Source organism: Trachurus trachurus, assembly GCF_905171665.1.
Source record: "Trachurus trachurus genome assembly, chromosome: 15".
Lineage (NCBI taxonomy): Eukaryota > Metazoa > Chordata > Actinopteri > Carangiformes > Carangidae > Trachurus > Trachurus trachurus.
The window spans coordinates 18,046,492-18,063,422 of NC_139906.1; the positions used below are offsets into that span (position 1 = coordinate 18,046,492).

General features: G+C 39.0%; 2 protein-coding genes across 5 annotated transcripts in view; one reads left to right on the plus strand and one right to left on the minus strand.

The window, feature by feature from the left end:
- Nucleotides 1-16,931, plus strand: part of mcph1 (microcephalin 1) — a 29,966-nt gene that overhangs the window by 11,235 nt on the left and 1,800 nt on the right. The window lies entirely within an intron of this gene.
- angpt2a (angiopoietin 2a) lies at nt 1,189-12,840 on the minus strand. Its single transcript, XM_083988234.1, has 9 exons — nt 12,511-12,840; nt 8,724-8,879; nt 7,412-7,533; nt 7,056-7,294; nt 6,350-6,477; nt 5,740-5,841; nt 4,845-5,011; nt 2,905-3,035; nt 1,189-1,392 (listed from the first exon to the last, which is right to left on the minus strand). The coding sequence occupies exons 1-9, from the start codon at nt 12,778-12,780 to the stop codon at nt 1,220-1,222; spliced, it is 1,488 nt and encodes a 495-aa protein (XP_083844360.1). The 5' UTR covers nt 12,781-12,840; the 3' UTR covers nt 1,189-1,219.

Sequence of the window (16,931 nt, forward strand, 5' to 3'; positions counted from 1 at the left end):
ATACATTTCCCCAAAAAGCAGCAACAACAAAAAGTGAATATTTGAGATTTTTTTTATTTTGAAGTAGAAATCACAAAAGATTACTGAAAACATGTGGTGATCTGGCATTTGTGCATTCACCAGACTGTTCAGTGTTACAGTGTAGAACAAGAACAATTGTGGAAAATGACTGAAGAGCCATATCTTAAGTTCTCTGCCTTGTGGCTGTGTTTAATATTCAACTTCAGGTATATAACAGCTGGTAGAGCATTACATTCAGCCACTCTAACAAAACCTAAAGCCAGTGTTTACTTGTGAGAAACTCACTTGGACATCATGCCATAAATTGTGCTTGTTGTAGCTTCAAAAGAGTCACTACATAAATAAAAAAAAATACATTCCCAAAAGATTGCAAAGAGATCATCGTCATGAATGAGCATGTGGGAAGGTACGGCCACTGCAGAACAATAACAAAAGATATCCTCTTAGTTTATGTGCAATGAAATAATTAAGTAGCTTGGAACTAGGAGGCACTCAAGATCTATGAAAAATCTCTAGCCCATATAATAGTGTTAAATATCAGCCTTAAACTCTACATATAAATTAAACAACAAATGTACACACATTCTCTAGAGAAATACAATCCTAAGAGAAACAATTTCTGTGGCATTTTTACATTTGCATTTACATTGTAGGTATTCTACAAAAAACTTTCTAGAACATATAACAATCACTTTGAGCCAGTTGTGTTCATGTTGTACCATAGTATCTTTCTAAAATGAACTATTAGCAGCTACTATCCAAAGTCTAGTTAAATGGCTGCTTAAACTATATCAAAATCATTCAAAAAACATAAATGAATGTCACATTTTACTCTGGCCTCTCCTGTTGAGTTACGTAGCTAACTGTTATAACTCTCTGTAATCACTATATCTCTTGTTACGTATACATACAACACACATAGACATAGATATTTTCAGTATAGATATTTGTCTGTTATTTTTGTCAGTCCATAATTAATAATATTTTTTTTTCCTTTTTTTTTTTTTGCAACAACCCATTTCATAAAACGTATTAAACATATAAACATGCACAAAATATGTCTTTTCGAAAGGTAGATAACATTATTTTCATTAAGTGCTTTGGCTTCCTTGAGATTTTTTATTTTTGGCTTTGTTGTTTTTTGCTGTTTGTCAGGCAGAGTTTTCTTTCCCACTTTGTTGAATCAGAGAGTGACGGCTCAAAGGGGACCAGCGAAGTCCACTGGTCTGATCATCATCGTAGTGGACTTCAGTGAATAGCCTGAGCCTTTCCAGTAGTACCATTTGATTCCATTGAAGCGGTTTGAGTTTTGGCCCTGTTGGTAATACATCCCGTTCAAATTGGAAGGACCACAGGCATCAAACCACCAACCTAGAGCATCAAAACAAAGAATCAGTTTAAGGGAACATGAAAGAAAGAAAAACTGTACAGCAGGGGGTGACTACTTTTTATATTGTATAAAATGGTTACTTTTTGTTTTTTGAAAGGGCTTGTTTGGTTTTGACTAAGAATTTTGACTCACTTAACTATTTCAGTGTGCCATGTGTTTTTATGATAATATGGCAAACTATTATAACAAAATCAGATATTACATAATGGAAAGCCATTTTTGGAACTGAATCATCTTCATGTTTCCTTCTGATAACTTTCAGTCAATTTATTCTCATAACAAATGCATTTTTGAAACTTAGAATGTAAGTTGAGTTAATAATCTGAATGAAATGGTGGTAGAGATTTCAGTAAATAAGTACTAATGTATATTTTTCAAGTCATAATAAGAGCTATAAAGCTTCAGCAGAGTGAATTTATTAATACACTTTCCACTGTCCTGCTCATGTGAGCTGTAATTAACGCTGTCATGGCATTACATTAGCTGCCAGTTGAGCTGTTAAAAAGTGGCAGTACATTCTTCCGTCTTGTCATGGTGACAAGGCAGGCGTTTCACATTTGACAGTCTCAACTTGAATTGGAAGTGACAGTGTAATTAATGCTGCTCTTACTGGATTGTCACTTATTGTTGACACACCCTTTTTTGTTTTAAATCCCTGTGACACTCCTCAAGTTTTCACCAGTGTGAGCTGGGAAGAAACTGACTTGACTGATAGCTTGGTTTATGAACTGAAGGATTGTCAAAGGTATTGAAAAAAGGGTGTGTGACAATCCAGTAAAACTTGAAAACTGAATTTTCAGTAAAAAATATGTAACGATTGCTTATAGTTTTACATGCTATAATTTCACACTGTTCTCAAACATGGCTTCCACTGAGTTACGGGCTTATTGCTCACTCCTCTTACATTGTCAAACTCACTCAAAATCAGACAGAAACATAGATAGCATTGTAGTGATCATTTTTCTGCTTTGAATTACATAGGTTTGCTGCATCCATTCATATTTTTGTTCATTCAAATTGAGGCAGTCTCATGTCGGTACTTTTTGCACTGGGTCAGTGCCAGTCAGTTACAATTGTGCATAATGTGCATATTGAGTCCCCTGTGAGAGACGCCTCATGGGAAAAAAGGGAAAGGGTTAGCTTTTTCATGCTTTCATGCTCACTTGGCAGACCCCGACACAGAGAGAGACAAACTTCTGGCAGTGGAGTCACTTTCAAGGGAACGGAGGAGGACCTTTAAGCTCTGTTCCCAGGCTATTAATGTCAGCCATTGTAGGGACTGAATTCCCCAATGAGTTGATCAGTGATTAACTCTGAGCTAATTGTGCTCTTTGACCTGGCAACAAAAGTCCAGGAGCCCTTAAAATGCCCTTGAAGATTTTTGGGGAAAGTGCCAAGATTTGGGGTGGTTGGGAATTTGTTCCTGTTTGCCCTATGCAAATTGACGTGATTTTTTGCGATGAACATGTTATCCACAAATATGCATTTCTTACCCCCTGTGGTCAGTTGTGAACATTTGCAAACACATTTGTCATTGTCTGCATCCTTTGTACTGAAATCACTTCCTGGCTGCCCGATGCTGCTTATTTTGCCTGCTGTTCCACTGTAGCCCTTAAGGTGTATCCTGTAGAATGGAAAAGGAAAAATGAAGGAAGAGGAGGAGGAAGTTAGTGACTACTGTTCCTCAAAAGGCAACGTCCTACTCACTCATACAATTTCTGGCCATAGCTTCACTACTACTGGATGTAAAAGAGGCTTTGGCAGAAGGATTAATTGTGTGCTTGCTTACTATTTGTTTATTTTTGCTGCTGTTTCTGAATTTAACAAGCAGTTTAGTGATTCTTGTTTTGTTATGGAATTTTTTCTTTTTTTCCAAAGGATGTCTGTAATGGTATTTGTGTGGGGTCTTTGTAGGAGACATATGTTGCTGTGCCCTGTAACTCAAGTTCAAATTGGTCATAGTTAAGGCGGCTTAAGACGTGAATAGCAGCATTTCAAGGTCTGTTTGCCAAATTCAAAAGAAGTATCCATTCCACTTTGAAATCAGTTTTGGTTCAGGAGGGACAATACCTCTGAAGGCTGTATTGTCGCCAAGAAGTGCAGATTGAATGTTAGAAATTCAAGACATTTTATGTATTTCCTATTTTTCAAATTCTTACCAGTTTTATTACATTTTCTTTGGCCTCATGCCAGTACCTCTGGATCAGGAAGTCTTATACAGCAAAATCCAGAGAACTGTCAGGAATCTCTACAATGTGATGTGCTGTAGTAGCAGTAGTAGTAGTAGCAGTAGGTCAGCAATTATGATCACAAGCTAGTGTTTACAGAAGTTGTTTTCAGGAAATAAACACACTGTCTGTGCCAAAAAAAAAAGTCACCTCCTGGATTTAACAAAGCTAATAGTAAGAGCCTCCCATTGGATAATTACTGCATCATGATTGTGTTTCAACTGGCAACAACCTGTTTAACCCTAACTGATGCGGTCTCATTTCTTTAACAACTATCATCTGTGGTCGTGGAAAAGATGTTAATCTGTTTCAGAAGGGTCAAATTATTGGCATGCATCAGGCAAATAAAACATCTAAGAGATTGCTGAATCTACTAAAATTGGGTTAAAAAATGTCCAATGCATTATTAAAAACTAGAAGGATAATGGAGAACCATCATCTTCAAGGAAGAAATGTGGTCCAATGTTTTAACCCCATTGAGAATCTTTGAAAAATTCATGCAACTCTGGATGGAAATAAATGTTGTGACATTGCAGAAGCTTATCGAAACGATGCCACAGCAAATGCCTGCTGTAATCAAAGCTGAAGGCAGTCCAACGAAATATATATACAACTTTCATTTAGTCTGTCATAACAACAAATTATAAAATATTAGAATTAATGCTTCTTGCAAATTAGCGCAAAAAGTACACAACCAGAGTAAATTCACCACAAAACCTATTAATGTTGTTTAATCTTCCCTGGCAATGAGCCAATTGTGAAGCATAAGCCTGATGGTCAGTCTTTCACATCATTATTCACAAAATTAATTGTTGATAAAAAATTTGAGCCGGGTGATAATCCTGACACAAACACTTTCCTATTCACATTCAAGCATTTTGTATGAGGGCACAATTAAAGCCAAAACAAAAGATATTAGATTAGAAAACAGAATGCTGCGACACACTGCACCGTGTTACAAGGAGAACTGCCTCTGAAATGTGTCAGTAGGATAGTTATTAATTTCATCATTATAACCGAAAAGCTTTAATTTTTGAGGCTGCACTTTAGTTACAGCTGAAAACTGCAACAGCAGTTTTTGATATGTTCCGACTTCAAAAGCAATGTTGTAAGACAGAAAATTAAAATATTTAGTAAATGACACCTTGTTGGCAACGTGTAAATTACTAAGGGGAAATTTCTTTGATGTTGTCAGTACACCAGACCTGTAATTTTGTGCTTCGCTGTCGAGAGAAAATTGATCATATTGTGAAAATCCAGAATTTCCTTCCCAGTCGCTCAGCTCGATCCTCAATTTGTAGGACTGGTGATTTGTCAGCTTGGAGACAAATTCATTTCCCAACCAAAATTCAGCTGTAGGTTCTCCAAACCCCTGAAAAGACAAAAAAGAATTGTAATTAAACCTTGATGAATCCCTGCGGTAGCCATTTAAGATATCTTTTTCCATTAACGAAGCAGCAAACGGAGCGAGAATCACCATGTACTGTTCATTTCTTGGCTATTACATTGAAATCTAGTTTCCCTTGTAGCTGGAATATTTCATCTGTACTCAAAACACATCCAGCAATTAAACAAATCGAACACAATCCTTCATAAGAAAGTATGCCAGTTTTAATTGCAAAGGAAATTGCATGAATGCTTTTCTCTGTAATAACTGCTCTGTGGGGAGTTGAGATTGGACTCGATTCATTTTGGCGTGCTGTTACACTATTTATCTCTTTGGCGTGGGCACTATTTTTAGTAGTAGATTATCAACACAGTTTCAGATGCACAGACAGAAAAATTAAATATGCTGTGATTGAATGTGGAATTTGAATAATGGCAAATAGCTAAAACTATTGTGGTTTCAACTTTTACAATTACTTTGATGAATAGCAGATGGTGATGACTTCAGACCTTTGCCTGGGTGGCTGTAGTTTGTCCTTTCTCCTTCAGATTGTGTCTAGGAATTCCCTCTAACTGTGCAGTCACCAGGTCTTGGAAACACTTTCTTTCGATGGCCAGAACCAAATCTGGCTGCTGGTCTTGTGGATTTGGAGTGACAACGGTAGCCTAGGATATATATTTTTTAAAGGAAGAATTTCTTCCTGATAGTTTTACCTTTTTGTACTCTTGCCACGTTCGGTGAAAGTCAACATGGCCGTCAAAGCGTTTTTGTAGGACTGTCCAGCCTCCTCCTTCTGTCTCCATGTCACAGAAAGCCTTCAAACACATGGAAGAAAGAGGTGCTGAGATTAGTAATTAAAAATTAATGCTTGGTGAAGAGTTCATGGTCACTTATAATTGGACAATGTTTTCTTATTAGAGTTGGGTTAGAACAACTTTTAGTTTGCAGAGAGGGTTATACAGAATTGAAATCCCAAGACCTTAAATCACTGAAAAGTATCTAAGGAGATCACAGTTTAAGCTCAAGTATGCACATCATTAATGGAAGTCTGAGAACATTTTAATTGAACTACCCCGCCCTCAAACACAATACTGTTTACTGCCAGTGGTGTGCAGTGTTTAATTTACAAGGTTATGTAAGTACAGATAGGACAGCGCATATCATTGTGCACGTATATACTATGCACTGTCATGGCAGCAAGTAAACACATACACAGAGTGGTACTGTATGATTCTGCTTCACCACCAGGTAATTGAAGTTTTTTTTTTCTATTCCAGCTTTATCTGATCTTAGTCTGAAACAATTAAATAGGGGTTACTTTACCTTAACCTCTGTGGTAGTGTTGGGTAATGTGAGTGTGTAGACTCCACTTTGGGTCTGTCCTGATTTATAGACAGCAGCACAGTCCAGGAAAGTGGTGGGATTATCCCGCAGCATGGCCGTTTCTGTATCTACAGAGAAAAATATTTACCTTCTTTTAATTCTGACAATACTCAAATAAGCATCTAAGTGTGGCCTCCCTTAAGAAGTTCACATATTCTAAAAACAAATGAATATTTAGCATCAATATGACTGCTTCAGCCAGCACTACATTACGGCTGAACTCTGAAGATCTGTAACACTCGATAGTTGGACTGGAATCAACTGGAAACATAAACAGTTGGCCTGGCTCTGTCCAAAGGTAATCTAATGCACCAGCTATAGATTATTTCTTGGCCCTGAGCTGTTGTTAGACAATCAGCCTGCTGGCAGCCAAGAAATGGTCCATCACATACTCCTGGTTCTGTCCGGTCCGGTGCAAAGCTAAGCTAACAAGTGGCTGGATATAGTTTCACATTTAACAGTCTATTCATGTTCACTCTCTTGACGTAATAGTGTCAGTGGAGCCAGTGTCTACGGTAGTCTTGGTCTATAGGTCATGACTATGGGTGTAGTAATATGGTGCAAAATAAGAGGTCTATATATGTATTTAGTTTTTTAGTGGTAACCATGGTTGGACAGGTTGTGATGACCTGTGATCCTGACTCACCTGGAACTGAGCCGACAGAGATGGTACTAATGAGTTTGTTGACAGTATCCAGCAGCTGCTGATGTTGATGCTGCAGGACAGTGTTGTTAGAGGAGACTTTGAGCAGCTCCTGCTCCAGCTCGCCTATGATGGCAGTCTGCCTTATTATTAGAGTCTGGAGCTGCTCCTTTTCTTCTTGAAGCATCTTCAGCTCCACTTGCCTCTGCACCTCGAACTCCCCAACTTTTTTCTCCAGAAAGCTGCGAAGAGGCAGATAACAAGTTCAGCAGCAGCTTTGTCTTTGCTCAACACATTGTTCAAATAGTGAACTGTCAGTGGCCCTGAAATGGTTTCGCCATGTGATTTGATGTCCTCACCTGTTTTTGTCATTCAGCTTGTCAATTTCATTTGTTTGGACAATTAGTTGTTTTTCCAACTTGTTTGTTGACAAGGAGTTCTCAAGAAGCTGACGCTCAAGTCGAGTTGTATGATGAATTACCTGCAAAGGAAAAACAGGCGGAGAGTTTACAGTATGTGCCCACATTATGATGTAAACTCTGAAGTCAAGTGTTTCACATAAGCCTCAAGACAGGCTCAAGGTCATTCAATAATGCCAGCCTGGTCCCAAGTTTAAGTCACATCCGGACACAGGATGTATTCTAGTGAAACAGTGGACAGAGGAATATTTTAATCTGACATAATGTGATTTTGTTGAAACGTGTGCTTGTGGTGCTGTTGAACTGTATTATACAATACAAACTGGTGTATAAGTTTGTCCACCTCATTCATATAAATGGGGATAAACTAAATAAAAAACACTTCTTTGTCAGGGAATACACTTGAATTACCACAAACTGAAGATTCTGTAAGAACTGTAATAGACTTTAATACATTTAGCAGATCTATATAAACTGCTATAACAGAGTAGTTGGCAAATTATAGTACAACTTATAGGAGTCTATAAAAAAAAACTGAAGAGCAGTACACATGTGTAACAACAATCTTTAATGACAGACCAAACTAAAGATGCTTGTTGGTGTAAAGGCATTTTGTCGCTTTTGTTATTGCAGCAGCAGATGAAGTTCACACACACACACACACATGCCCAGTAACAGAGCCCCAGTTTGTGCCTCTAGAGTGAACAAACAGCCATTTGCAAAATGGAAAAGCATGACAGGAAAGAAGAACGAGGGTCCAATGCAGCAGACATACCTGAACAAGGGGAAACTTTCAGAATCCACGTATTTTCACAGACAGATGCCTCTAATTTCCCATTTTGGAGGAACTGAACTCAGCAAAAAGCAGGTTGTTTACATGGATCCAAGCTATGTGTCTCCAATGGAGCTGTTGATGTCTTTGAACAGACGGATGTCTGATTGTGACAAACTGATAGACCCTTTCTGTGGGAATATGAGTGTGCTAATAACAGGAAATGCTGTACAGTTGGCTCACATAAGGTCATTGACGTGTAGCCACAATAATAAACTGACGCAGTCATGCCTGTTTTTCCCCCCCTGCTTATTTTTTTTTACACTCCAAAGCTACATTATTTTTAATGCATTGAATGTTAGAGCACACTGTTAAACAACCACATCACAGAAGTCTCTTGTAGGTGCAGGTGCAAACGGTCTGACAGTTTGTCAGTGTGCTTCTCTGCGTGTTACAAAAAAGCTGAAAGCACTGGCTCACCTGTGCCTCCACATTGGTCAGTTTCCTTGTTTGCTCAGCAGTTTGACTCAGCAGGTTTGTTCCAATTTCAATCATCGTAGCTGTGTGGTTGTGTACAGCAGTCTGTTGGATCTGGACCATGTCCTGCTTCATGCTGTCCTGTATGTAGTTCTCTAGCTGCAGGAGAAAGACAATTGGGTTTAGACAGTTTATAACAACTATTATATCAACACTATTGCTGTTTAAACCAGTGGTTACACTGTGCAATGCGGCGTTATATACACTGGTAGTTCTTCCATGCCGGGCAATGCTCACTGTTTCACTGCTTCTGTGAAAGGAGACACAGAGCAACTCTCTGTCTTTGCTTGAGTTCTTCAGCGACCTCATTTGTATTCAATGAGGGAAATCATCTTTTAATGTTGGTTCAGGGACAAACATTCATTTTGTGGTCACTGAACACTAACAAGGGTGCAGGTTCTACCATTGTCGTACTGTAGAGAGTCACTGAAGTATAGACAGTTGCTCTCACTAGTCACTCATACATACTGTGCATTGTTATTGGGTACAGGAGGGAATATGTGTATCTGTCACATACAGTGAAACTCAAACCCTCTCTTCACAGCTCATAGAAGTTCCTTTGTTTAAGGTCCATGGGCATAGAATTAAACAGAATAGTCTCATGGCAGGTAATTTCATTTTAAATCATGTACTGCCCAATATTTAGAAACCTCCTGTAGTTGGAATAGGAGCGTAATTTGGACTTTCGTGTCTAAATATCTTCCCATAAACATGAATGAAATAATAAATAAATTATTTTTTATTATAAAATAATTAGAATGAAGGGTTTACTCATCAAATATCAAACCTCTTAATCATAGTTATAATACAATAGCTTAGAATGGGGGGTGGGGGCTTTGCTGGTCAGAGTTTCATCTTTACGAGATGTGTTCTTATCTACCTTACACTTTTGCCAGATTTAGACTGAGACTAGTCATTAAGTTATTTCCTGCATGGTGTTCCTGAGTGGCAATCAGGTCACACGACTCGTAAACAGGATGGAAGTGTTGAGTGAGGAGTTACATCCTTCATGATAGTATGACTTGTGCACAACTGGAAACCAGTGTCATCTGCAGTCAGTTTTCATAATAGCTTTTGTTATTTACTCATCAGTCAGCAACGCAACCCCGAACAGCTAATTTTATCACTATTTTTCTTACAACAAGAGCAGCAATTAGCGCTGATTTTGTTTGTCTTCCTCTTTCGGTCTCCCGTTTCTGTCTGTGTTAGTCCACACAGAAATGTGTGCTAGGTGGAAGGATTTCATTTGACTTTTTGCCAGGATATCCCATTGACACTCAATGATCTAATCAGTTGTTTACTCCGTGTGCCTCAAAGGCGTCAGCGAGGAATGAGTGTGTTCCTAAGTCACACGAGAGCATGACAACAATGTGTTTTCCCCAGTTGTCTTCAGCTGGTGCAGCAAGAATAGGAAGTCCAGAAATTGTCACTAGATATTGAACTAGAGACCATTAAAATCTGGTGCCTCTCCTTTTGTGAAGGCAATAGCAGTATTTGGGTGCTGTTACACATCATAATACCAGTTCACAAATTGGTATTTTGACGTGTAACAGCACCCAAATACTGTATACAGTAGGTAAGTATAATTTGTGTTTTTACAAATAATTTTTCTTTATGGCAAAAAACAAGTTTTATTTAAAGGGATAGTTCACCCAAAATTGAAATTTCACTCATTATCTACTCACCCTCATGTCGACTAAGGGCTGAGAGAAGTTTCAGAGTTATCCGTGGCTTCTCTGAGTTACAGGGGGTCTCGGCGTAGCAGTGCATGTCCATGTCCATGTAACGATTGCAAATGGATACCAACTGTCTTCGTAACAAAAAGACACACCAAAAAACATCCAAATACCTCCATGCTGCTCGTATGTAATGTCCGTCTTGTATTGAAGCCCCGAAATGTAGCGGAAGCTTCTCGAAGCTCCTCTTCCCGGTTCGTCAAATTTGGACGAACTGGGAAGAGGACGGAAGAGGAGCTTCCGCTACAAACAAGCTTGAAGTATAGACTTATTTAATTTTTTTTGGGACAATTTCGCATTTCGGGGCTTCAATACAAGACGGACATTACATACGAGCAGCATGGAGGTATTTGGATGTTTTTTGGTGTGTCTTTTTGTTACGAAGAAAAGTGGTATCCATTTGCAACCGTTATATGGACATGCACTGCTACGCTGAGACCCCCTGTAACTCAGAGAAGCCACGGATAACTCTGAAACTTCTCCCAGCCCTTAGTCGACATGAGGGTGAGTAGATAATGAGTGAAATTTCAATTTTGGGTGAACTATCCCTTTAAATAAAACTTGTTTTTTGCCATAAAGAAAAATTATTTGTAAAAACACAAATTATACTTACCTACTGTATACAGTATTTGGGTGCTGTTACACGTCAAAACTTCTCCCAGCCCTTAGTCGACATGAGGGTGAGTAGGATAATTAGTGAAATTTCAATTTTGGGTGAACTATCCCTTTAAGGATGGAACATTTATTTTATGAAACTTAAATCATAACTCTTCACAGCAATAATATAGCGATATTTTTTCTCACATATTTATCTTTCGAAGTGCAAATTAATGTGGTGACAGCACCTAACCCTAAAAATGGGAGTCCTTAATTGATTTACATAGAATGATGTGAAACAGATAAAACATGCTGATACAAGTACAGGTAAATCTTTAGAGACACAATTTTATTGGAAATGCCTCTTTCTTTGTAAGAAATGCGTAACCTGCAACTTAATTAGATGTTTCATCGGGCTAGTTGTAAAACTTCCTCTTGAACATGAACCGCCTTTGATTTCTGATGCAGCAGGTTTCGTGTCTGTCAATGTGAGTGTAGTTACTGAGTAGCAGCGTCTCTAGATCATGAAGAACATCAAAGGCGAGTGCCCTCTGAGCCCTCCTGTGGAAAGGATCAGAGCTTGTTTTATGTTACGAGACGGGAATCGCTTGGTCAAGCTGTGAGATGTTCTTGTCTTGTCTGGCTCGTCTTGTATAGCACTGATCATTAATCACACTCTGAAGTGGATGTAGAGAGGCAGCCAGAGAAAGAAGCAGTTCCCCTTCTTTCTCTCGCTCAAGTAAAGACTCAGCAGGCTGAAAGGAAACCGTGCATCCCTCGTGTGGACACCTGTGCTGAGTTTTTGTTGGCTGTCAGAGCCATTATGCCCCTTTTGTACTGAATAAAAGTGCATCGTAGACACTCAAATTAATTCCAGCACAGTCTGAAAAGTTTTTTTTTTCTTGACGGAATCTCGGAGATACACATTCAGAAAAAAATGTTTTGTAATTGTAAAATTTTACACATGCTTTTTTTCTTATTTTAGTGAATACGTTTTATCGCTTTTATTTTGATAAAGTGGTTAAGCATTGTTAATGTCATCACCGCACCACACAAAGAGCTTGTGGTTCATTATGAGCCTAAAAATCTGACCCTCACATAAGTACAGCTGAAAAAAAGAAAACACGTTTCTTGTGATTTGGGATGTTAAAATGTGCCTGTTCCCTCAGAAGAGGTTCACTAGATACTAGAAAGGTTTTAGTGGAAAATCTTGCAAGGTACAGACATACTGGATAAATCTGAGTCCGGTGAATTGCTGCACTGACACCTGTGTGGATGGTTTCTCTTCTCCGCTCCTGTCTGTCACATACGTAAAACAGACTTTTAAAAAAAAAATTCAGTTGCTAGAATATGTTTGTTGTATGAATATGATAATCGTGGATGTGACTGAACTTTACCTTAAGCAGCCACTGCGTGTTGTTCTCCATGATGATCTCCAGTTGCTCCAGCCTTTGAGCCGACTCGTCGTTGTCCACGGGTCCATCCTTCTGAACTGGGTAGTTGTAGCTGTTGCTTTGGCTTTGGCAGTCTTCCTGCTCCGGCAGCAGAAAGGTGTAGCTACATGGCCCGTTTTGGATCTGATATTGTTTCTTACCAGGAGCACTGTATCCTGTCCCTAGACCGAGGCAGAAACTTAAAACCAGCAAGTCCACATTCAGCATCTTCATAGTAGTAGTTGTTTAAATGTAGCACAACTTCAGGTTTTCCCTTTAACTTCTCTCAGTGGATGTGCGTCTTTCCCCAGTAGCATCCAAGTGTAAACAATCCTCTTGAGGTCCTGCAGATTCCTTTTATTAGCTCTCAGTGGTAGGAGGAGAAAAAGCCCATCAGGATTTAGAGGTAGTGTTTCTTTCCCGTAGGTTACCGGTGCCAGACTGCATGTGCTCGCCTTTCATCAAGCCCCCAGCCACTTGTTGGAGCTGCCCAGGGCTCCACTGATTAGCTAGTGTTTTTTAACCACTCCCCCCTCACTGTGGCCAGTCACTGTGAAGAGCAGTGAAGTGGAGACTTCTTTTCTCAGTGAACAACACAGAGACAGATGCACAAACTACACATCTTTCACTATATCCTCTACGCACGTGTGTGTTTTTTTTCTGCCAAGTCGAACAGCCACTCAGGATGCAGCTGTCCACCTTCAGGACACTGTGATAGTAACCGTGTCCATCCCATTCATTGAAGAATGTTTCCCGGCCCACGACAAACATTCAAGCATCTTTGAACAGGCCATTCAAAGGAAGAAGTCTGTGTGTAAATCACACCATTATGTTTTTTTACGTAATATATTTCCTACCATGCTTTTTAAAGATGTTAAATCTATATTTTAATTCACTGAAATCAACAGGTTTTTCACTGAAATTCTTTAGTGTGTCACTTTTACGGCATTTTCCAAGAGACTGGAGTGTTTTTCAAGCATCCTCTGTCAACAACGTGCCACACAAGCTTGAGTTAATAACTTGTTTTCTGTGGATTAAAGAAAATGGCTTTGAAAAGATTCAGCTCTGGGTCATACTGTAGAAGATTAGAGACTGGCTCCCCACAACATGTGATGATGCACCCATACCCAGCCCTTGTTGTAATGTCTGTCCTCCAAGACACAAATGGGGCTTCTTTCTGTAAATCCATTAAAAAAAAAGCATAATCCCAGTCTGGCAAAGTTTTTTGCACGCAGTTAAGTGTGGGCCCTCTGATGTCACTGTGGGGAGTGCAGGTGTGCTGAGCAGGAAGGGCGCTGATATAAGGAGGACGATTTTCTCCCGCTCTACAGGAATGTGCCTCCATCACGGACACTTAGCTATTGCTTCAGGAACTTGACTTAACTTAAAGAACAGATAGACTTTGATGTCGCACCCACAGTCTGCAAAGTAATCACAGACAGACTGAGCTTTATATTTTGTACTGAATAGTAATTTCAATCCAGTGTAACCACATTTTAGTGTCAACGGCACCATGTTTAATTATTTGACAGGAAAGCCGTGGATTTGCCCTCAGTAGTGGGATAGAAATACCGAAACAGAATTGCAGGAAGTAGGCTGATGTAATAGTTACTGTATACAGGAAATGCAACATATTTAAGGCACATTACCAAAGAGGAAGGACTTGTCGTCATTCCAAAAACACTGACTTTTTCAGGTGTTCATGCTGAATCACTCAAGCAGTGGATTCATCTACACCGGTTCTTGTTTGTCTTATGGCCCTACACTATACAATACCATGCACTATTTCCTCATGCTGCAAGCAAACATTTTGGCATTGGCTGAACTGTAGCACACACTCTATTTCATTATACAGGGCTCTTAGACTTAATTTATTCTTGCCTGGGAGTGCCTGCCTCACTGCACACTCACTGTGCATAACAACAAAAGTGTACACGCGCATGTACATCAGAGGTATTGATTAGGTTGTCTGGGTAAGGAGGTGGGAGCTCCCATGTGACGAATAAATTGATTGTTATAGGCATTAGGCACAATAAACTGCAGCGCATCTAAGCTGTAATGATTTCAAGAATATTTACCAGAGACAGATTGTTACCCCGGGGATCTCTGACTTGGCCTCTAGAGATTAAAAAAATTCACTCTGATAAGAAATTCAACAAACCAGCAGATTTCAGCTAGTAGCTAGTTTACACATGAATATTTCTAGAGTGTAGGGAGAGAGAAGTGTATTTGTAGATGTGAAGTAAAATGTATGCAAATCCAAACTGCTGTTGACGATACCACAGTAAAAATACTCAAGTGGACATTTTGTCGTAGTGTGTTATCACTTAATAGAGGCCCCATCTCCATGCCTTCATGGCCATCTAGTCTTAAAATCCTGACGCAGATGAATTATAATCACACATTCCTCCAGCCAATTTTACAGTCTTCACAGTGTCATCGTTAGAGGATGTGGGACGTTTTATTTGTATGCAAAGTCTAGGCATCCAAGATCTGTCTGACCACATACCAGAGATAACTTTATATATTAATTTAACTTCTTAAAGCCAAGTTTCAAAATGCAATCCAGTTTATCTGTAGTTTTTGTGTCAGCCTATTTGCTTATCTCTCTTATTTTCCTTTTTTTTGGGTTGGCCTGTTTGCCCTAGTTTTTAAGCCCTCTTTTCCCACATAATAGACTTTGCATGTAGTCTTCAATCATTCTCTTTAAAGTGCACAATGTGGGTTAACGCTAACCTGACCCTGTCGCTGAACCTTCTGCCCAATCCCCAATTATTGACGTAAAGTGAAGCCTGTGTGAACATTGACAAAAGACTGAAGGTTTCCTGGCATTCAACTTGGAATAGAGCAGATTGGTCCCCTTCATTTTAACAAATGACCCCTGCAGGTCACAGAACAGGCCTGTAGTGAGAGCATCATGCATAACATAGCAGCTCACCTTTTTGACACTCGGAGATAAACAATAATAGTGTTGAATTAGTTCACGTGATTCACATAAAATATGTGATTATTTATTTCACCTTCAAAAATATCAGTAAGCAGGCTACCCTAGATTTAGTATTCAACAAAAATAGCGCAGAAGACTTTGTTAATGTTATTCTACAGTGAAACTCACTTTCACGTTCAAAAGTTGCCATTTAGATTGGATTTCATGGTACATTTAGCCTTTCAGTAGAGGCACTCCATGCTCTGTTTTTCATTGCCTTACAGCCAAATAGCTTCAGCTTTGCTGTATCTCCAGCAGCCACCTTCAGGCCATTCTCGGTATTGAATCAAGGTTTGTTATAATTTGTGGCTGTCTTGACATACAAATTAGGTTAACAACATTTATATATTTATTTGATGTTGGATGTGTTGGACAATTCATGAGCCGTCTGGTGTCGACAGTGCTAATCTAAGAGTGGAGCAATATGTATTGTTTTCATGTTTATCAGAAAGACCACCGGTGACTCACATGAGATACATTCATGAAATATGTGAGAATGAAACCACAAGACTGACACACAATGAATGCTGGGAACCGTGCCAATATGCTCGCAATGTCTCTGAACAAATTTGATTTGATGAGTTTAGTGAACAATCAGCAGGACATTGATTAAACCAGGGACCATGTTTGAAGACAGACCCTCACTCGCACCTTATCTTTGTTTCCCGGCTGGTGTTGGGATTAGTCCGACGGTTATCATGGGTCTTTTTCAGATGACATTTTGACATGTCACTGTAGGAGAAACACAGGTGTAAAAATATGAATTAACGCTGCCTGACTTCCAGTTCGCTGCTTCACTTTCAGGGCTCTGTTGTTATGTGTTTTGGCTCAATATCTCACTGGAACACAACAGAGCCACGCTTAATGTTATTAGTAACACCTGTGTTTTTCCTGCTATTTGAAGTCCAAATATTTAGTGTGAAATAGACCCAGCTTCAGCTCTCATTAACAAAAAATAAACTTAAAGAGAACAAAGTTAACTTTTTGTTAACTTTTTTCTGTTCTCTTCTTATACAGTTTATTTCTGCCTAAATCCTCATCAATTAAGTTACCCACGAAGAGAAAGGAAAATTGTTCACATATGTAACCCCTCAGAAATAGATGGTTTTGTAAACCAACAGGAAATTCCTCATTATGAAACCAAATCATTTTAGCATTGTTTCATATTTTTAGAAAAGAACAGATCAGTTTTTCTGTACAATGACACTTACAAACATCTCTCAGACCCTTACGTTTCAATTGAGAAGCAATGGATTTATATGAAGATAGTAACCACCCTTATTAATAACATGTATATTAGTAAGACTGTTGAATTTATACTTGTTTTAAAGGCTGAACCCCTCATTTCATTGAATTGCAGTCTGTTTTAGATGAAATAAGCAGATTGAAGAAAAGAAAA

Excerpts from the sequence above, each read along its gene's own strand:
- angpt2a (XM_083988234.1), bottom strand. The coding sequence starts at position 12,780 with ATGAAGATGCTGAATGTGGACTTGCTGGTTTTAAGTTTCTGCCTCGGT. Across the intron at positions 8,880-12,510 it reads ACACGCAGTGGCTGCTTAAG|CTAGAGAACTACATACAGGA; the intron begins GTAAAGTTCAGT and ends TTTCTCCTGCAG. Across the intron at positions 5,842-6,349 it reads ACACTACCACAGAGGTTAAG|GCTTTCTGTGACATGGAGAC; the intron begins GTAAAGTAACCC and ends ATGTGTTTGAAG.